This window comes from Chlamydotis macqueenii, chromosome 4 (assembly GCF_036417535.1).
Source record: "Chlamydotis macqueenii isolate bChlMac1 chromosome 4, bChlMac1.mat, whole genome shotgun sequence".
NCBI classification, from domain to species: Eukaryota; Metazoa; Chordata; class Aves; order Otidiformes; family Otididae; genus Chlamydotis; species Chlamydotis macqueenii.
Window position 1 is genome coordinate 84071993 of NC_141559.1, and position 20386 is coordinate 84092378.

At 67.8% G+C, this 20386-nt stretch overlaps 1 protein-coding gene across 1 annotated transcript; it reads right to left on the reverse strand.

Moving 5' to 3' along the window:
• Nucleotides 1–555: 555 nt before the first annotated feature.
• VAX2 (ventral anterior homeobox 2) lies at nucleotides 556–14854 on the reverse strand. The gene is made up of 4 exons (XM_086746432.1): nucleotides 14786–14854; nucleotides 14191–14403; nucleotides 10617–10804; nucleotides 556–1175 (listed from the first exon to the last, which is right to left on the reverse strand). Exons 2-4 carry the CDS (start codon nucleotides 14399–14401, stop codon nucleotides 690–692), a joined length of 885 nt encoding a protein of 294 aa, XP_086602558.1. The 5' UTR covers nucleotides 14402–14403; nucleotides 14786–14854; the 3' UTR covers nucleotides 556–689.
• Between the last annotated feature and the right edge of the window lie 5532 nt (nucleotides 14855–20386).

Genomic DNA, 20386 nt, shown 5'->3' on the forward strand with positions numbered 1-20386 from the left:
AGGGGATGCCGTGCCCCGGCGACGCCACCCGAGCGCCCTGCCCTGGCGATGCCCACACCGGGCTCTGCCCGGGGGGGCCCTCCTGTCCCCTCCCCCTCGTTTTTGCCACCCCAGACCCCCCGACCGCCGGGACGCAGCCTCAGCCGGAGCACAAAGCCCCTCGCGGGCGGGGAAACTGAGGCCTGGCGCCTGCCCGAGGGGAGCGTGGCCAGGCAGAGACGGACCCCGACACCGCGCTGCGCTCACCCCTTCGGGGTGCCCTCCTGCTCCCCGGTATTTCAGCGGTGACCCCCCCAAAATCGTCCCAGCACAGACCACAGCGTCGTCCTCCCAACCCTGATGGGGCGATACCTGGGGCGGGGGACGCGGCCCTGGCGGATCCGGCAACGTCAGCGAGGGACGACACAGCGCCGGCGACGCGGGACCCCCGGGGACCCCCCTCAGCCGTGACCCGGTTCAGCATCAGCCCCAGGGCTCGGAGCTGTGGGGTGTCACCCGCCGCCGATCGGGGCGCCCGGGGCTGGGACCAGGAGTGCACGCTCTCACACGCGTGTGTGCACGCTCTCACACGCGTGTGCGCATGCCGGCGGCACACCGCCTTCCGCGCCCCGCTTGCCAAACCAAACCCCGGTGCGGGGGCGCGGGGACGGGACGGGGTGCCGGGGGGACCTTTTGACACTGATTTCGGTTTAAGGGCTCGGCTTCTTGCTGGGTAGAGAACTGTCCTTCCTCTCCAGCCGCGTGTAAGGCTCGAAAGCGGAAGCGCCCAGTCCGTACGCGCCGGGGAGGTCGTGCAGGCCCAGCAGCGGGCCCCCGAAACACAGCGGGGCGGCCGGCAGCCGGGGCGAGGAGGAAGAGGAGGAAGAGGAGGCGAGAGAAGGGACCTGCAGGCCGAAGGCTCCCGGCGCCGGGGGGCTGCTCCCACCGGCGAGGCCGGGGGACGGGGTTCCCGGGGCGGCCGAGCCGGATCCGTCGCCCGTCGGATGGCCGATGGGGTTGGAGGCGGGAGAGAGGAGGCCGGGGGAGGCCGGGACGGAGAGCAGCCGGCCTTGCTCCAGCAGCCGGAGGATGTTGCAGGTGGCGAAGGACTCGGAGGAGGCGGCGGAGCGTTTCTCAGAGTCCCTGCTCTGGTCCTTCTTCTGCTTGGTGCGCCGGTTCTGGAACCAGACCTTCACCTGGGGAAGGGCAGCGGGGCGGGGGACGGGGCGGGGGGGCGGGAAGGCACGGACGGACAGAGAGCGCGGGGGCCGGGGGGAGAGAGGCGAGAGCCGGGAGAGAGTGAGAGACACGAGAGAGAGAGACGTATTAAATAATCGCCCACGCCAGAGCCGGCCCCGCCGCCGGCACGGGAGAAATCGCTCCCGCCTGCCGCTGCGGGACGGGAGCGCGGGGCTGGGAACCCTGGGAATGGGAGCCCAGAGATGGGAATCGCGGGAATGGGAGCTCGGGGGTGGGAGCTTGGGAATGGGAGCCCAGAGATGGGAGCTCAGGGATGGGAATCCCAGGAATGGGAGCCCAGAGGTGGGAATTCTGGCAATGGGAGCCCAGGGATGGAAACTCAGGGATGGGAATCCTGGGAATGGGAGCTCAGGGGTGGGAGCTTGGGAATGGGAGCCCAGAGGTGGGATCCCAGGGATGGAAGCTCAGGGATGGGAATCCTGGGAATGGGAGGTCGAGGGTGGGAATCCCGGGAATGGGAGCCCAGAGATGGGAGCCCAGGGATGGGAGCTCATGGATGGCAATCCTGGGAATGGGAGCTTGAGGATGGGAGCTCAGGGATGGGAGTCCAGAATAGGAGCCCAGAGATGGAGCCTGGGAATAGGAATCCTGGGGATGGGAGCCCGGGAATGGGAGCCCGGGGATGGGAATCCCAGGGGCTGTGTCCCTCCCTGCAAACCCTTCCCTCGCCAGGCCAAGACTCGGGGCAGGGTGGGGGTCCCTGGCCTTGCTAGGGTGTGGGGACAGGGTGGCTTCTGGGGACCCCAGACCTCCGGGCACAGACCCGCTTCTGCACCCAAACCCAGCCGGGGACACCCCTCCCCAACCCGCCCGGGGCCGAAGCCAGGAGCGAGGCCGGGCCAGGGCCCCGTGGGACCCCCTCGCCCCAAAACTGCCCTGACTCACCTGGGCGGGACGTGGCCCCCAGTGCCCAGCCCGCGGCTCCCGTCCCCCTGCGGCTGCCCCCGCGCCCCCTGACCGCTCCCCGGGGAGGGCAGCCCCCCGCTCCCGTCCCTCCTGGCAGAGCAGAGGGGTAGCAGAGGCAGAGACAGAGACAGAGAGAGGCGTGAGGGACAGGTGGGCGGGGGGGGGCGGGAAGGAGACGATGGGGAGACACTCGGATTAGAGCGCGGTGGACCGGAGCGGGCGCCGGCCGGGACCCCGGGAATAAACCTCAGCGCGGGGGGAAAGGCTTCGTCCCGCTCGCCCCAGCCGTGGGACAATCCCAGGGGCGGGACAGCGGGGTCACCGGCACGGCCCTGCGCGTCCCCCGGCGCCGTGGGCAGGAGGTGTCAGCCCCCCAGCCCCGTCCCGGCAACCGAATAGCGCAGCGAAGCCGGCCGGAGGCTGGGGGTGCTCGGGGGGGGATGCTCCCGGGCGACACGGGGACACCAGGGCCACACGGGGACACCAGGGCCACGGGGCCGAACTAATGTCCCCCAGCCAAAACCTGCCGGCACCACGGGCTGCAGCCCACGTCCCACCCGCCCTTAGCCACAGGGTCCCACGCGGAAGCTCTCCAGGATGCCCCCCACCCGCCCGCGCCTCAGCCCCGCACAGGGACCCCGCGTCCCTCGCTGCCACCGGCGTTGCTGGGCCCGCGTCACAGCCCGGCCGGGTCCCCTCCCGCCGTCCCCTCCGCGCCGGCGAGCGCAACGGGTTTGGGAAGGGCCGGGCGCTCCCACCGTCCCGTGTCCCAGGGACCCAAATCAGCAGCCCACCAGCTTTTCTGGCTGGGCCCTCCTAGAGCTGCCGAATTCTGGGGCGCGCAGAGGGGGCCAAACGGGGCTCCCGCAGCCCCGCGATCCCGTGTCATTATCGGCGTCTTAACGAAGGCCCGGCGCAAGAAACGCACAGCCGCCGCGCTCTCCGCTCAGAGCATCCCTCGAGCTGAGACCCAGCTCCGCGCCGCCGGGACAGGAGGGGAAACGCCGAAGGACGGGAGGTGGAGGCGACACCGGTCGCAGGCGTCCCATCGCGCCGCAGGGATCGGCCGGGGAAGGGTGGCAATGTGGTCCTCAGGGAAAACGGACCCCTTGGGTTCCTCCTTCCCAGTGCCGCCGCTGGGACACCATCCCAGCACCCAGCCCCTTCCCAGCCGGAATATCCGCACTCCTTCGCCAGGGCTGTCCGACGCCGCGGGGACAGACAGACGCTCTCCGCGGCGCTGCCCGACGTGCCTCAGGGAGCGCGGTCTCCTCACACCTCGCAGGGCTGACGGCAGCTCTTCCCCATCCGCGCTGGTGACGTGCGGGATGAGCCGGATCGCGTTTGCCCTCGTGGCTAAAGCTCATTCGCAGCTTGTCGCTAATTAGCGGATCCATGTCCTTTTCATCCTCCATTACGATCAAGCCCCCGGTTCCCATCGCCGGAGACGTGAGCTCAGCCCGACGCAGCCCGTGTCAGGCCCACGCGTGACTCCCCTCCAGCCCCGCTCCTTCGTCTCTCAGCGACATCCACATCCTCCGCCGCCTCCCCTCAGCCTCCCCTCTCACCGGAGCGGAGCAGAGGGGCAGAGTCCCCGCGGCGTCACGCCGTCCCGCGTTCCCCCCTCGGACGGCACCACGGACGTGCAGAGCCCGGCGAGCGGCGGTGCCGGGCTGGCGTGAGACGGCTGGATGCTGAGCACAGCAACGCGGTTGTTCTGGAGGAGAGGTGACCCCAGATCCTGTCCCAGCCCGGCCGAGTCACACCAAGCCTTCAGGACTCGTGACAACAGTTCTCAGCCTACAACCAACCACCGCCATCACCTCTCCGCAGGTGCCAGGCACCCTTCTGTCCCCCCCCACACAAGATTTTCTTCCCATCCACTTTTTTCACCGGATCGGAAGCTGCAGCTGCCTGCTGCGTGGAGCGAGGGCAGTCCCCTCCCGGCCGGTGGCGGGGCCGGATGCGGCGGCCAACCGGCCACGGCCAAGAGCATGAGACCTGCACCCCACGTTGGGCGGAAAAGCGGTCGGGAAGGTTGAAATCACTTCAGGAGACGCTTCCCGGTGGGAAAAGCAGCCGGTACCCACCCCCGAGCGCCTTCCCCTGGGAAGCACGGAGCCGCTCGCCCCGTCCCCCTCTCCCCTTCTCCTCGCGAGGTGCCCGGCGGCGCCAGAGAGGGCCCGAGCCCCCGCGGACGGCGGGCGCAGGTCCATCCGTCACGGGCTACGTGACTCCCGTCACGCTCCCGCTTATGTGTAAGGCGAAGAGAAATCATCTCAAACAAACCCCACACCGCCGAGGAAGGCTCCCGCGGGAGCCGGCAGCGCGGTGCGCGAAGGGCCGGATATCTGTCTTTCTTCCCCAAAAAAGAGCTTTCCCCCAGCAAACAGACGCAGACGCAGCGAGCGCTCGGAGGAGACAGGCGGGGGAAGCGCAGAAACGGCGCCGACGGCCGCCGGGGAAGCAACGTCGCGATTCCCGCTGCTCCCGAGCGGCTTCTACCGCAGCAAGCGCATCCGCGCGGCGCCGGCCGGCTGGGAACCGCGCACCCGGCAGCGGGACGCGCGGCCCTCGGAGAGCCTGGCCGCAGGGCCCCCACCGTGCCGCCCCCGCGGCCCAGCCCTGCCTGGCTCAGGGAGCCGGGGGTATTGTACGGTATTTAATTTTAATTATTTTATTTTATTCTATTTTGGTTTGGTTTGGTTTGTTTCATTGTATTTTCATTTCATTTCATTTATACGCTGAGCTGCCCTCTGCTCAAGACCCGCGCCCCATCCTGCGCCGAGCGCTTCAAACCATTTCCCGCACTGCGAACGCCGCACGCCTGCGTGCACACAGCACACGCACATACGTGTCCTCGCGCACGCCCCATACCCGGACCCCCCCGTCCCCAAACCGCAGCGCCTGCACCCGGGACGCTGCTCCAACCCTTGCCCTCCGCCCAACACCTCCGAGCGACCGAACTCCTTCCCAGAGGTTCATCCCGACGGAGACCCCGCGCCGGCACGCTCCAGGGACGGAAAGGCGTGGGGCGGGAGCCCATCGCCCCATGGCACAGCGATCCGGGGTCACCGGCCTCGCGCTGGCCCTGCTCCGCCTCTCCAGCCCAGCACCCAAAGCGCTCCCGACCCCGCGGAGCAGGATGTGGCCGTGCCGGGACAGGGCGGGGCCCTCTCCGGCTTTTTTTAGACCATTGCTGGTGGGAGCCCAAGCCCCCGTCCCTGCCCACCCCGGTCCGTCACGCCTGCTCGTTAAACCCTGTTTACATCAGCGTGCACCGGCAGCCCCCAGCGCCCCCCAAACGCCCGAGCCCCTCGGCCGGACGGGTTGGTCCTCGTCCTGCCCCGGGACACCCGTGAGCATCGCCCGGGCCCCCGGCAGGGCTGGGGGGTCCGTTATTGGGTTTTCAGGGTGTTGATTGTTTGGCTGCCCTGCCCCGGGGGGCCGATCCCAGCGCTGTCACGGGTCCCACGTCCCTCCGGCACGCCGGCCCTCGGGGACTCTTCCAAGCCGCCGGCCGAGGCCGTTTTCCTCGCCAGGATTAGCTCCCCGCCACTGCCAGCTGACACTGGCCGCGGCACGGGGGAAAGCGGGGCCCAGCCTGCCGCATCACCATCTCCCCCTGGCACCCCGGCCACCCTTCCTCCTCCTCCTCCTCCTCCTCCCTCCATGCCAAGGGGGCCGCGGAGCCGTCGGGGCCTGGCCAGGCGGGCCCTCGGCGTTGTGTAAGCGGGCAGGCTCGGCGCCCAACGCCGCCTCGGCCGGAGGTTTCGTAACGGCGCGGCGGCCGCACGCCCCTTCTGCCTCTTCCCGCCCACAGTGCGAGCGGGGACGGATCCATCCCTCGGCTTCTCCGCCAACCCCCCTGCGCCCCGACAGCGCTGGGCCACCCGCCCCAAACCCTCGGCCGCAGCCCAGGACGATGGACGGGCTTGGCGCCATGCGTCCAGCCGCACCTCAGGGGTACGGAGCCCCAGGGCTCCAGTATCCGTCAGGATTTGCCCAGGACCGGCTGCAGCGTGGGAGCGCGGGGTGGCATTACCCACAGCAGAGCCCCCCTTGTTGTTTCAGCCACTGGCACCCAGTTTGGGTGGGGGGGACAGCAGGGTTGTCCCTGCTGTCACGTCCCCTCCCACAGCTCCAGGATCCCGTGGAAATTATCCACGTGGACGTGGTGTTTCCTCCCGTTTTCCACACGCAGGGCAAATCGCTGTGGTTTGCTCCCAGCAGGAGACTTGCGCCAGAGCCGAATCCGAAACTGTCCCCAGAACCGATCTCCATGGGGAACGGTCATTTTTAGGAAAGTTTCCCTGAAATTATATCCACCTGGAATACACTCTGGGAACGCCCAGCCCTCTCGTGAGACGTAGAACAAAAATTTTCAATCGCAAATTCTGAAACGGATTTTCACTGTGGGGCCATTTTCGATTGAAAACGCTTAACAATAAAAATCCCCGTGAATTATTTCCCGTTCACTGACGCCAGCCGTTCTGCCCAGCGCCAGCTGAGCCAGGGGCAACGTCGAGGCGCCCAGACGTTTGGGATTACCAAATTCATCCCAGCCATCCCACAGAAGAGCCCTATTTCCAGCGCGTCCCCCCTCGGCGCTTGGAGAAACCAAACGCCAAAAAGGCGAATTTTTGCGGAGGGCGGCGGGGCGGGGGCCGGGCTGTGCCGGCGCGGTCCTGCCGCTGCGTGGTAGCCGGTTATCGCATGGATTTATTGCCAGCACGCCCGCCGGCCGCGGGGTGAACCCCACCACGTGCCCCCGCCGCGAGGATTAGCTGCTCCACGTGAGCGGGTGCACGTCCACGAGCGTGCCCCGGCACGGGCTGCCGGGTGGGAAGGGGACCGGGAAGCTACGGTAGATGCTCGGCATCTTCCAGGGTGACCCCGGCATCTCCAGCGGCCGCCTCCTGCAGCGGGACCCGGGACCCTCTGCCCTTCCAGGCCAGGGGCGGACGGATCCGCGCCGGGAGCCGTTAAACACGGGGAAGGACGGGAGCACCCGGGCGCGAGCAGCACCCCCCAAACCCGGCTGCGTTAGGACGGGGCACCCCGACCCCGTGCGGAGCTGCGGCTGCCCCAGGCAGCGGGGAGAAACATTCCCCAGCGGGGATTCACCCACGGCAGGACGTCGGAGGAAGCACCCACGGCACGAGACGGCGAAGGCACAAAAGCGGCTGGGAGGAGGCGACGCGAACCGCGGCAGATGTCAGAGACGGTTCTACGCACAGCGGAGCGCGATGGACGGGCGGAGGGAGGGAGGGAGGGAGAGGCTGACGGACGGATGTCTCCTCAGCAAAGAACACGCTGGGCTGCAACACCCGTGTTTTTCGCACTAGAAAAGAGATTTTTTTCCCCAAAGCTCTGGAAACTCAGCCTCCCCGTTCCCCGCGGAGCGCAGAGACTCCGCAGACGAGGGACGCGCTGCCCTGCGGCACAGAGGCCGGCCTTACGGTCCCACCGCCTCTCGTGCCGTGGGGAAGCGCCGAGGATGACTCGGGATGCTCGGGACGCCTCCCCCGCGCAGACCCCAGCCTGCCTGCGGCTCTCCCCCCGGGAGGACAACTCGTGCTGGCTCCCACCGTCGTTTCGCTGTCCTCTCGCTGCGGAGGCCGATAGCTGTTAATGACTGGAGGGGCGATTAATTTTGTAACAGCGTCCTCTTAATTGCCGGGCTATAAATAGCCCTTCCCGCCCCGCCTCCGGCCCAGCTGCCTTCTCGCGTACGTTTTGCTCCACGTCGGGGGGACGGCAGCCCTGAAAGCCCCGTGCCGGGACCCCCCTCCCCACCGGGACCTCTCTCCGCTCTGCGCCCCACCGTCCCGCTACGAAGGCTCTTCCAGGACAGCCGGCCCTCGAAGGGGTCCCGGGCGGGTGCCGCCGCTCCGGCCTGGCCGCAGGGAGGGCAGAAGGCGCCAGGTCACTTGAACCCGAGCCTGGCATTGAACTCCTGACCCAGAAAGCAAAGCCTCCCGGCCCGGGCGAACAAATCCCCGGGGCCAGCCCATCCCGCCTCTCCTCCGCCGAGGGGATTTGCGGGAATTATCCTCCCTCCGCCGTCCCCCGTGGTCCTTCTGCCTCGCGGCCCCGGTTCGCCATCCCTGCGTGACGCCAAGAAGGGGCACTTTTCCCCTGACGCCGCGGGAGAAAGCCGGACGCGCGGACACGGGCTGCATCCCGCGGGGAGCGGGGGGGGCTCGGGCGGCCCCTCCGCAGCCCCCCGCGCCGAGCTCACCTGCGACGCAGCAGCCGGCCCATCCGCATCTCCAGGCCTGACAAATTAATGAACACACCCTACCGGCTAATTAAACTCACTTAACGCGGGCTGTGTCCACGGGTTAATTAGGAAAAAAAAGCAGGAATGGCGCTGGGCTGGGGAGGGAGCAGCTCCCGGCGGGGTGATCCCCGCTCCAGGGGGCAGCGGCCGGAGACGAGAAATCTGGGAGACCCCGCTCCCCAGCACGGTGCTGGGCCGTTCTGGCCCCCTGCCTCGAACTCTCCCCAAAAAACGGAAAGTGCCCAGCAGAGGCCCGTTTTCTCCCCGGCGGGATTTCTGACGGGAACGCGGGGCTGCGGCTCTCCAGCCGCGACAACGTCGTGTCTCTTCCCATCTCGTCACGCTGGCTGCGCCGCGCTCTCTCCGCAGAGCGGCGATGAATCATTCTCCCCCAACCCCGAACGCTCGCAAGCACCGAAAAAAAAAAACAAACCCGAAAAACCTAACCCCTCCTCAGCAGCCCCTCCCTCCCTCCATGCCCACCACCCCGCTTTGCTCTTCCCCGCTGCGGTGGGACGCGGTGGGACGCGGTGGGCTCCCCTCGCACCCAGGGGTCCCTGCAGAGAGCAAAGCCGGGGTGGGGGGTTTCCTAATCCCAAAACCAGGACAGCACTGAGTGAGCGGATGGGAAGGATGCGTCCCGCTGTCCCAGCCGCCGGCACCACGCAAATGTCGGCTGAGCCGCGCCGTGCCGCTGGTTGGGAACACACCCCCAAAATATCAGATGGGACGATTGGACCACGGCCTGCCCTGTGTCCTGGGAGCCACTCCTCAGCTGGGAGGAAAACCCCCAGAAGTACCCAAAATACTCTGATCACCGGCAAATCGGGCCACCCGGCTCCCGTGACGACCGAGGAAACCTCCCAGCCGGGAACGGCGGGGGCAGCGGGGCGGGGGCGACGCCTGAGTGTGCCCAGAGCCTGAACCCGCCGCCCGAGGGGACTGCGCCCCGCCACGGAGAGGAGGGGGCCGCGTGCCGCCGGCCCCGGGCACGGGGAGGGGGCTGGGAGCCGGGAGAGTGCAACCGGGAGTTTGCCGCAGGGCAGGGAACGCCGTGAAAAGCACGGAGAGGGATTCAAAAAGACAGGGATGAGGGAGAGGGGTGGGGAAAGAGGGTGCGGGGGGGAGGAGAGCGGAGCGGAGCAGACAGCCGTGGCCTGCGGGGTGTGAATTTTCTCACCGAGCGACGAAGGCAGCAACGAGGCCCCGAGTGAGCGGTAAATAAGGGGACGGCCGTCCCGCCGGAGAGCCCGCGGCCGCCGGCGCCCCGCTCGGCACAGCCCTGTGCCCCGCGCTGCCCGTCCCTTCCAAAGCTCTTCCCCCGAGCCCACCCGCATCCCGCCCGGCTCCGCGGAGGCGACACCGGGACCCCGGGAAAGGGCCCCCCCCGGCTCGCTGGGGCGCTGCACTCGTAATGCCGGCGTGGCCGTGCCAGCCACCGGCACCCCGCCGTACACACCCCACCGACGGAAACCTGTCCCCTACCAAAAAATAAAAATAATAACCCGCTCCGTCACCGAAAGAGGAAGGAGCTACGCTTTTTGGTGCGCCAAGGCTCCGCGCCCCTGTCGCAGGACTGCGCGGCAGCTGCGCGGCCGGTGCCACAGCGCCCGCGGAGCGACGGAGCCTCCCCAAAATCACAGCCCCTCGGCACACGGCGGAGCCCGGAGCCCGGCTGCCGAGAGCCGGGACAGGTTTGTTCTGCGAGGTCTGGAAAAATTGAAATGGTTTCCTCTCGGAATGGAGGAAACCGCGTGGCGGTCTCCGAACGCGCCTCACTGGCCGGAGCGGGCGCAGACTGGGCTGACTGGGCTCCCAGTTCTGCTGCGCTCTCCGCCGGTTTTAGTATCACTCCTGTTTCTGTGCCGATTTTTCAAGCCGAAACCATCGCAACCCCGGCAGACGCGCTTTTTGCCCGGCGGACATCATCGCCCACTTCCCAGCAAGGCGCAGCCTCTCCCACCGGTGCTCACCCAGGTTCTCTCCACACCGTGGAGAAGAACGGGAAAAATCCCTCCTCGCCGGCCAAGCTCCGGGAAAATCCCTCTCGCCCACCGCAGCCCCGCTTTCTGCTCCCGCCGCCATCGCCCCCGCCACGCCGGCGGCCATCACGCTCATCCCCACGCCGCCGGGCCGCGAGGCCGCGGGGCCGGCCGCGCCGCGGAGGGTCCGCCGTGGCCCTTACCTGGGTTTCGGAGAGGTTGAGCTGGCGCGCTAGCTCCGTCCTCTCCCTGCCCACCACGTACTGGCAGCGCTGGAACTCCAGCTCCAGGCGGTAGAGCTGCTCCGCCGTGAAGGACGTCCGCGTCCGCTTGGGCCGGTCCAGGTCCAGGCCCTTGGGGAGCACGATCTCCCGGATCGTCCCTTTGGCATCTGGGAGGGAAGCGGGGAGAAGGGCGTCAGGGAAGGGGAGCGGGGCGAGCGACGGGGCTCCGCGCGGCCGCCACCGCGAAACCCCCCAGCTGTGGCTGGAGGAGGCGACGTCCCGCAGCTGGGTGTCCCCTCCTGCCCCAAATGCCACAGATTTATAAACAGTAACAAGTCTCCACAAAAATAGGGATTTTTAATTTTTTTTTTCCGTAGAGATAAAGAGAAATAAAAAATCAGAGCGTTTAATCGCAGAAATAATTTAATCTCAGCTTCCGAAAGCCAGGAGCACAAAACAGCTCCGCACCGGGAAGAGCTCGAATTAAACAGATTTTTAATTTTGGTTTCTACCCTTCCTTGGGGATACCGGGAAAATTTTCACTCTGTCACAACCCCCTGCTCTCCAGAATATTTCCCGGAAAAGCCGTAGCTCCCACCTGGGGCCAGGTCTCTGTTAAAGGAGAGGTTTTGGGAGCGGGGACGCCCGCTGCCCGCGCCTCGAGGTGGGAAACAAAGGCAGGAGGGTCTGGCGCCCGCGCAGCCCCCGCCACGCCGCGGGGCGCTCGCCGAAGGAGCCGCGGCTCTGCGTGCCGCCAACAAAGGACGAGCTCGCCCGGAAAAATCCGCGGAGCCTCGAGGTGCCGGGACGCCTGTCCCAGCTCCGCGGGCCGGGACGTGTCCCCGTGTGCCGGGTGCGGCACCGGGCGCTAAAAACGAGTGCGGGGAATTGCCCGCCGGGTTCCTGCCGGACCCCAAACCCCTCGCGCTCCTTGCGCCAGCTTCCCCAAAGCGTCGGCAACGCCAGCGTTGGGTCAGCCCAGAGCTCCCAGTTGCCCAGTGGCTTCCTTGCCCATTAAAAACCAGTCACCGGGCAAGCGGCCCCTGTTCCGGGCCCTGCTCCCGATCCCGAGGGGATGCGAGGTCCCCGGCATCCCCGGCTGGAGGTAAGTTGCTTTCCCTCTTTCCGGCTGACTCAGGCGCGAAGGGATTATAAAATTGCTGGGGTAGGAAAAGGGGGAAAACAGCGAGGAGCACTGGGAGGGGGCGGCGGAGCTGGCGCGGGGGCGGCGGGCGCGGGGACCCCAGTCCCAAAGGCTGCGTTCGGCGGTGATGGCACCATCCCAGCACGGCCGGCCCAGTTCCAGGCTGGAGCGCGGCGGCACCGGCGCCGCAGAGGGCTTGGGGAGGGTCAGGGTGGGAGAGGGCTCCATCCGCACCCCCAAAAAGCGGGCGCGGGGCTGTCGGAAAGGAAGGGGGTGGCGGGCAGACTGGAGGCGTCTCCGGCGGGATGGGGATGCCAGCCTGGGAACCATTTTGCGAGGAGAAGAGCGTTGGCAGGGATGAAGCCCAGACCGCGTCCGCGCCTCCATGCCTGCGCCGCCATCCCCCACGCGCAACAACGGCGGCGAACGGAGCCCCTCGCGCGCTCCAGCCGCAGCCGCCAGCCCCTGCCCCTCCGCCCTCGCCGCTCCAGACGGCGTTCCCGGCGCGATTCCGGGTATTATTGGTGCCCCCAGCCCGCTTCGGGGCACCGACCCCCGTCCCGAGCCGGTAAACGGGGGTTTACCAGCCCGGGAGGCGCAGGGGGGACAGATCCTGCCCGCCGACACGAGCGGCGGGTCGGGCGCACACAGTGTCCCCGCACGCCCAGGGACGCATCGCACACCCCTGTTCCCGCACCCTGGGGACATTTCTGGGGGTCACCCCGCCAGCCCCCAACACCGACACCCATTCTTCCCCACGCCGGGGGCACCTGGGGGGTGCACGGCCCTTCTCGGTGCACCCCAAACAGCAGCGGGGGGTCCCCCTCCAGAGCTCTCCACCCCCCCTGTGCTGGGGCGGCCCCCGCAAGGTGAGCGGGAGGAGGGGGCTGAGCACCCCAAGATCTGCACCCCCCACTCCAGCCATCCCATTAATCCCCGCCAAGGACAGACCCCGCGCCCAACGGCACCTCAGCGGGACGGGGATGGCCGCCCAGCTCCCCGGGCCAACGCTGACCGGTCGCAGCGGCCGCGGGGTCCGTCCCGTACGGGGATGGGCCGGAGTGGGACGCAGGGAAGGCGAAGGTTGGGAGAGGGAAGATTTGGGGGAGACGCGGTCCCTGCCCCTCCGCGGCGAGCACCCGAAAAATGACGGAGCGCGGCTGGGAACGACCCGCTCGGGCCTGGGGACATGAGTGGGGGCAGCCAGCGAGGCGGGGGAGAGCGGCTCAGCCGGCCCTGGGGGAAAATGAAAAATATTTCAAAATACACTAGGGAAAAAAATTAAAAATAATAAAAACGCTCACTTTGCGGAAAAATCAACCCGGAGGCGCTTCCCCAGCACGGGCCGGGGCTCGGCACCCACTCTGTCCCCAGGAGCGGGACCCCGGCCGGGGGAGGGCTGGGGCCCGTGGCCCCGCAGAGCGGGTCTCCCCGCCGCGTCCCCCTCCCCGCTTTATTTCGGTTCCGTCCCCGTTGATCCGTGGCCTTTCTCCCCGCCACCATTTTGTCCGCGCCGTGGCCGGCTGCAGCAAGATGGTGAGATCGGGCGCTCCCGGGCGAGGGTCCCCGGGACCGGGAGAAACAGGGACCCCCCCGTCCCGGGGTTTGGGGACCGACCCCCGTCCCGCTCCCAGCCTGAGCCCGACGCAGAGCCCAGGCCGGGGCGGAGGGGAGGCCTGACCCTGGCCTTGACCCTGCCTCGGCCTCCGCGACCCCTGAGGACATGGGGACGCCCCCCCGCCGCGAGACTCCGGGACCGGTCCCCGAACTTCGCCAGGCTCTGGTTTGTGGTAGGGGGGTGGCTGCATCCCGGCTGGGGAGCCCAAACTTTGGGGGTTCGCTCAACGCGGGCCGGACGCGGAGAAACCCCGGGGTCGGCGGCGGGGCGAGGGTGGGCTGCGGGGCGGGAGGCTCCGGGTCGCGCCGTGTCCCCCCCCATCCCCGGCCGAGCGAGTGACATTATAAAGAGGGGAAAAATGATTTTTAAAAAAGGAAATATATATATATAGCCCCTAAGTCGCCGCCGCTCCGTGACGCTTTTCTCCTGCGACAACGCGTTAAAAAGCCAAGCTGCCGCTCTCGCCCCTCTCCCGCTGCCTCCGCATCCCTCCCGGAGGGGCTCAGCTGGCCCGGGGGGGTCCGTGACCCTGCCACCGCTACCCCGGCCCCGTTCCCAGGAACCGAATTGGGAGGGGGCGCAAAGAGGGGCTGGGGATGCGGGGGGGAAGCTGGGGATGCAGGGGGGAAGCTGGGGATGCAGGGGAGATGCTGGAAGGGGTGCCCCGGGTTTTGGGGTGGGGGGGTGCCCTTATCCCGCTGCCCCGCGGCTCGGAGCGGGGCGGCGGGGGCGAGCGTAGCCGGGTTGGGGTGGGGGGGGTCCCGGGGGTCCCGGGGGACCCCTGCCCGTACCTCGCACCAGGATGCGGCGGCAGTAATCCCCCTCGGCGGCCCCCGAGGGGCTCTGGCTGGCCGGGCCGGAGCCCTTGGAGGGCCCGGGGCTGAGAACCGACGTTCCCGGGGTGTCGGGGCCGCCTCCCCCGCCGTTCTGCTCCGGCTCCGGTGCCGGTGCCTCCTGCCGGGCCCGCCCGGTGCTGCCGGGCTCGGCCACTCCATCGCTCATCCCTGCGGATCCGGTACCGGGAGAGAGGGGAAAAGGCGAGAGACGGCGAGAGGGAGCGGAGGAGGCGAGAGTAGGCGGGGGGGGGGAGGGAAGGGAGCCCCCCCCACCTTCCTCAGACCCCCGCCCCTCCCCGGCCCCCCCCCTCAACCCCAGCTCAGCCCCATGACCGCCTCCCCGCCACCCCTCTCCCACCCCGGGGGCGGGGGGGGGGGGGAGGCATTTAAAACCTACCCCCCCATTTCTCCCCGTTCCAGCGGGCGGGGCGTCCCGAGAGGGTTAAAAACGGGGTGGGGGGGAAAGGAGTTAAAAACTTTGACAGGAGGCTGAGCCCCCGCCCCCCCAAGCATCCCCCCACCTCCACCCCCCGCCCCCCCCGCCCCGCACCTCGCTCCAGGCGAAGCTCGGGCGGTCCGGTTGCCCGTCCATGGAGCGCGGGTCCCGGCGGGGAGGGAGAACTCAGCCCCGGGAGATGGGGAGGGGTGGGTTTTGGGGAGGTGGGGGGGTGGGCGGGGAGGGGAGGCCGAGGGGAGGGAGATGCGGAGGAAGCGACCTTATTCCCCCGCCCCCCCCCCCCGCCCCCGCCGCCCCCGCATCTCCCGGTGCCTCCGGTGCCGCCACGGGGGAGCGGGGAGGGGAGGGGAGGGGGAGAATTGGGGGTGCGGGGCGCGGGCCGGGGGGGCAGAACGATTTTAAATTAACGGAAACGCAATTTCCTGCGCTCGCCGGGCCGTGATACCGGTCGGTAAACAAAGAGCCGCCCCCCCCTCCCGGACAGCCGCTGCCCGGCCCCGGCAGTGCGGGCAGGGCCAGGGGGGCGGCGGGGGGTCCGGTCCCTCTCCCCCCGGTTGGGTGCCCGCTACCGGATCCCCCCCGGGGTACCCCCAAATCACACCCCCTCCGGCCCCGGCACAGCCGCTCCCGGTGGCTGCAGCCCCCCCGGCCGGTGCTGGTACCGGTACCGGGACGCAGGCGAGCAGCTCCCCCCCGCCCCAGGCCGGGGGTCCCGGAGCGGCCCCTCCGCCATCCTCCCCAGGCTGGGGGTCCCTGGCAGCCCCCCGCCACCACCCCCGGTGGGCTCCGTTCCGCCGCTCTCCGCAACGGGGCAAAACCGGTCGGGAAAGCGGCGGCGGTGCCTCCCCTCGGAGTAGGGGGGCGTGGGGGGGGACACCCCCTCCGTGGAGCCCCGAATCCCCTCAAATCGAAGCGGTTGTAACGGCGCTGGATTAAAAATAACTAAATTAGCGGCTAATCCCACCGCGAGCCCCGCGGCCCCCAGCTCAATCCCCCGCGACCGGCACCCGCGAAGGGCACCGGGGGGGCCCCCACCCCCCGCCCTCCCCCGGCCTCCGGGGCGTCCGGACGGGGCTCGGCCCGGGGAGGCCAGGGCCGGGTTTGCCCTCGGGCTGGGGGGCCCCGGGCGGCCGTGGGCGCGGCGGCCTGGGCCCGTGGCTGGAGTGGGAAAGAGCGCGGAAAGGACGGAAAATGGGGGGGGGATCAAACGGGGGGAGACGGTAAAAGAAAAGGGAGCAGTAAAGTGAAGGGGAAAGGGAACTAGGAAGAGAAAATAAAAGAAAAGGAGAAAAGAAAATAAAAGGGAAAGGGAAAATAAAAGGAAAAAATAGAAGGAAAAGAAAAGGAAAAAAAATTAAAGGAAAAAAATAAAAGGAAAAAGGCAAAAGTAAAAAGAAGAGGGAAAACAAAAGGAGAAAAGAAAATTAAAGAGGAAAGGGAAATAAAAGGGAAAAGGTAAATAAAAGGGGAAAAAAAAGAAAAAGGAAACTAAAAGGAAAAAATAAAATGAAAAAATAAAAGGAAATACAAAATAAAAGGAAAAAATAAAAGGAAAAAAATTTAAAAAGGAAAAATAAAATACAGTGGAAGAAAAAAAAGGAAAAATAAAATACAAGGAAAAATAAAAGGAAAAAATGAAATAAAAGGAAAAATAAAAGGAAAAATAAAATACAAGGAAGAAATAAAAGAAAAAATAAAAGGAAAAAGGAAAAAGAAAAAGGAAAAGAAAAATAAAATAAAAGGAGAAGAATTAAATAAAAGGAAGAAAGGGAGAAGAAAACATCGCCGTCGAGCAGCCCGGAGCGGGGAGCGCGGAGCCGGGACGCGGCCGGTTGCAAGGGCCGAGCGGCTCCGCCGGTACCGGTGGCCCCGGGCCCGCACCCCGGGCTCTGCGGGGCAGGGAGGGGCGAGCGGGGGGCGGCGGGACGGGACCCCCGGGCTCGGGGTGGGCGGGAGAGGCGGCGACCGGTTCCCGGAGCTGCGGCAAGGCCGGGGCCGAGCAACCGGTGCCCGCTCTCCTGTCGCGACAGCGGCGAACGATTCCAACGAAAAAAAAAACCCACCCACGACCCAGCCCCGCCTGGCAGACGTGATACCCGCCCGTCACGCGTGGGGAAGGGCTTGCGGCCGGTCACGCGTGGGGAAGGCTGGAGGGAAAGCGAGCCACGGGCGAGGAGCAGCGAAGCCCCCCGACCCCGCGGCCCCCCCCGGCCCGCTCCCTGCTCCTTTTCCTCCTCCTCCTCCTCGCTGCCGTTGGTGCCGGGGGGGGGGGGACACACACTCGTTCCCGCGTGGGGCTGAGCTCGCGGCGGGGGGGCAGGGGAAGGGAAATACCGGGGGGCGAACCGGTTTCGGGGGTCCGCGCTCCGTCTGCCCGCTCTGCTTTGTCATCGCCCGTCGGAGCAGCAGCACTCGTAATAATAATTTTTAATATACTCATTATTACGTCATTATTGATTCGGTTTTCTCATTATTACCCGTGTTGTTTTTATTTTAAATGATTTGTTGTTGTTATTTATTATTATTTCTTTTCCCCGTCGAGCCCTCGGGGCCTTCGCGCTCCCCTCCGCCTCTCCGCGACCGGTGAAACGCTTCAAAATCCCCCACTGTTCCCCATTTTTCCCGTTTTTTCCGATTTTTCCCGTTTTTCGCCGGGAACGAAGGGGCCCCGCGGCCCTCGGTGCGCCGGGGGTGACCGGCTGGGTGCCCGCCCGCCCAGGCCAGGCTCGGTCAGGCCGGCTTTCCCCCGTGGGAGGGCCCACGCCGGCGGGCTGCGGACCCCGAGCCCCACGGGGCCGGGGCCAGCGGGGCGCGGGTGTCACCGTGGGGTGCGAGGGGTCCCCGGCACCGGAGCGGCGGGGCCAGGGCGGCGGAGTGGGGTAAGGAGCTGCGGGGCGGCCGTGGGCACGGGGGGAGTGTGCGGGCACGGGGGGAGTGTGCGGACACGGGGGGAGTGTGCACGGACACGGGGGGAGTGTGTGGACACGGGGGGAGCGTGCACGGACACGGGGGGAGTGTGTGGACACGGGGGGAGTGTGCACGGACACGGGGGGAGTGTGCGGGCACGGGGGGAGTGTGCACGGACACGGGGGGAGTGTGCGGACACGGGGGGAGCGTGCACGGACACGGGGGAGCGTGCACGGACACGGGGGGAGTGTGTGGACACGGGGGGAGCGTGCACGGACACGGGGGAGCGTGCACGGACACGGGGGGAGTGTGCGGACACGGGGGGAGTGTGCACGGGCAGTGTGAGTGTGCAGGGCGGTGTGAGTGTGCAGGGCGGTGTGAGTGTGCATGGGCAGTGTGAGTGTGCACGGGCACTGTGAGTGTGCATGGGCGGTGTGAGTGTGCACGGGCAGTGTGAGTGTGCATGGGCAGTGTGAGTGTGCATGGGCAGTGTGAGTGTGCACGGACACGGTGTGAGCGTGCAGGGCGGTGTGAGTGTGCACGGGCGGTGTGAGTGTGCACGGGCAGTGTGAGTGTGCATGGGCAGTGTGAGTGTGCACGGACACGGTGTGAGTGTGCACGGACGGTGTGAGTGTGCACGGGCGGTGTGAGTGTGCATGGGCAGTGTGAGTGTGCACAGACACGGTGTGAGTGTGCACGGGCAGTGTGAGTGTGCACGGACGGTGTGAGTGTGCACGGACGGTGTGAGTGTGCACGGGCACTGTGAGTGTGCACGGGCGGTGTGAGTGTTCACTGACGCACTGTGAGCGTGCACGGGCGGTGTGAGCGTGCACGGGCGGTGTGAGTGCGTGTGCAGGGCGTTGCGCGGCCTCGGGGCCGCCGCGCGTGGGCACGGTGCCGCCCGCACGGCTGGGGCCGGTTCGGGGCGCTGGTGCGGTTTGTTCGCTTTTCTTTTGTCTTTAAGGCGGAGTGTCCAGATATCCGACAGAGCCGTGCGCGGACACGAGTGGGTGTGCCTGGACACACGGGAACGGTGCACAAACACGGGTGGGTGTGCGCGAACCATAGAACCGCGCACGGACACGGGTGGGTGTTCCACGCCGGCAGATGACGGTGTAGCTGTGCAGGGAGCCCTCTCAGGGCGCCCAGCCCTCAGCTGAGGGCTCTGCCGCGGTCGCGCGTGGGTCTCTGCCCCGGGGCCACCCTCGCCCACTCGGGCCGGGCCCTGGGCGCTGCTTGCCGGGACGGGGGGCATCGGGCGGCCTCGGCGGCTCCGCCCGCCCCGGGCTCCGGCGGCTGCCCCGGGGGGTCCCCGAGGTCGCAGGGGTGCCAGGGGCTCCCCCTCGTCCCAGGACTCTCCCGGTGGTCCCCAGGCCCGCCGTGGGCCCCCCCACACCCCCGGCAGCGCTGATTTCGTTAACGGAGCCGGTTGTCCCGGGCAGCCGCGGGAGCCGGTGTGTTGGGGACACCCCCGACGGGTTGGGGACACCCCCTCCACGGGTGAAGAACACCCTTCCTCGAGCGGGAGGACGTCCTTTCCCGGGCAACGGCAGCCCCCACGCGCCGCCGGGCTCCCCCCCGGCCCGGCCCGCCCGGCCCCGCCGCGCCCGCTCGGATAAAACGAAATTAACGAAAATCAAACGAAATTAAGGCGGCCGATGCGGCAGCCCCCCTCGGCACGGCCTCTCCCACACCCCACGAGCGTCCGAGCCCGCCGGAAGCGGGGGTCCCCCCGCAACGCCCCCCACCTCCTCCGGGGCTCCCCGCAAACGAGTCCACAGCGGCGGGGCCATGGCGACACGGGGAGCGGGGGGCGTGGGGACTCCAGATCCTTCCCCGCTCCTGGGACCCCGCTCCTGGGACCCCGCTCCTGGGACCCAGCTCCTGGGACCCCGCTCCTGGGATCCCCGCTCCTGAGACCCTGCTCCCGGAACTCTGCTCCTGAGACCCTGCTCCTGGGATCTCGCTCCTGGTGCTTCCGCCTCTGATATTCCTGCTTCTGGGATTCCCACTCCTGGGACGTCGCCCTCCGGTATCTCTGCTCCTGGGATCTCCCCTTCTGAGATCTCCGATCCTGGGATGCTGCTCCTGGGATCTCCTCCTCCAGCATCCCTGCTCCTGGGATCCTCTCCCCCAGATCCTGATTTCTGGCATCCCCTCTCCCACCTCCTCTCTGCGATCCCGGCTCCTAGGGTGCTCGTTTCGGGGATCCCGGCTCCAGGGACCCAGTTCCTGGGATCTCCCATGCCAGGATCCCTGCTCCCCCCACCTCGGCGTGGTGGTCCTGGCAGAGGCCTGGCTGCGGAGACCCCCGCAGCCCCTAGGGTCCTGCCAGCTGGATTGGGGCGGGGGGGCGAGGGGGGTGCACCCCCAGCTCCGGCGCACGCAGAGGCCGCATCCCGGGTGCCTCAGTTTACCCTCCCCGTGTCTACGCAGGAGCCCCCCTCCCTCCGGCTGCTCCCGGGTCGAGGTCCCGCCAGCCCGGGGGTCTCCTCGCCCAGCCGAGGACCTGCCGCCACTTTTTGATAACCTCGACCTTCCCAGTTCCCCCAGCTCCCGCTCTGCTGGGAGTCTCTCACCCCCAGACCCCCATGGGCCACCCTGGGTCCCCACGGTGCTTCCCAGGAGGGAGAGAATTGCCCCCAAACCACGTTTCACGCGCCGGGGAGCCGGGTCGCGTGTGTGACACAAGGACAGGGGCCGCCCACGCCCACGCCCACGCCCGTCACCACTGGCTCGGGCCCAGGTGGGAGCGTGGTGGGACGCAACGGCGAGGAAGAAGCACCC

Bases quoted from the DNA above. Each gene is read 5' to 3' on its own strand.
- VAX2 (XM_086746432.1), bottom strand. From the start codon at position 14,401: ATGAGCGATGGAGTGGCCGAGCCCGGCAGCACCGGGCGGGCCCGGCAG. The intron at 10,805-14,190 runs GTACGGGCAGGG...CTTCCCTCCCAG, and splicing joins CCGCCGCATCCTGGTGCGAG to ATGCCAAAGGGACGATCCGG. The intron at 1,176-10,616 runs GTAAGGGCCACG...GCCCTTCCCCAG, and splicing joins TCAACCTCTCCGAAACCCAG to GTGAAGGTCTGGTTCCAGAA.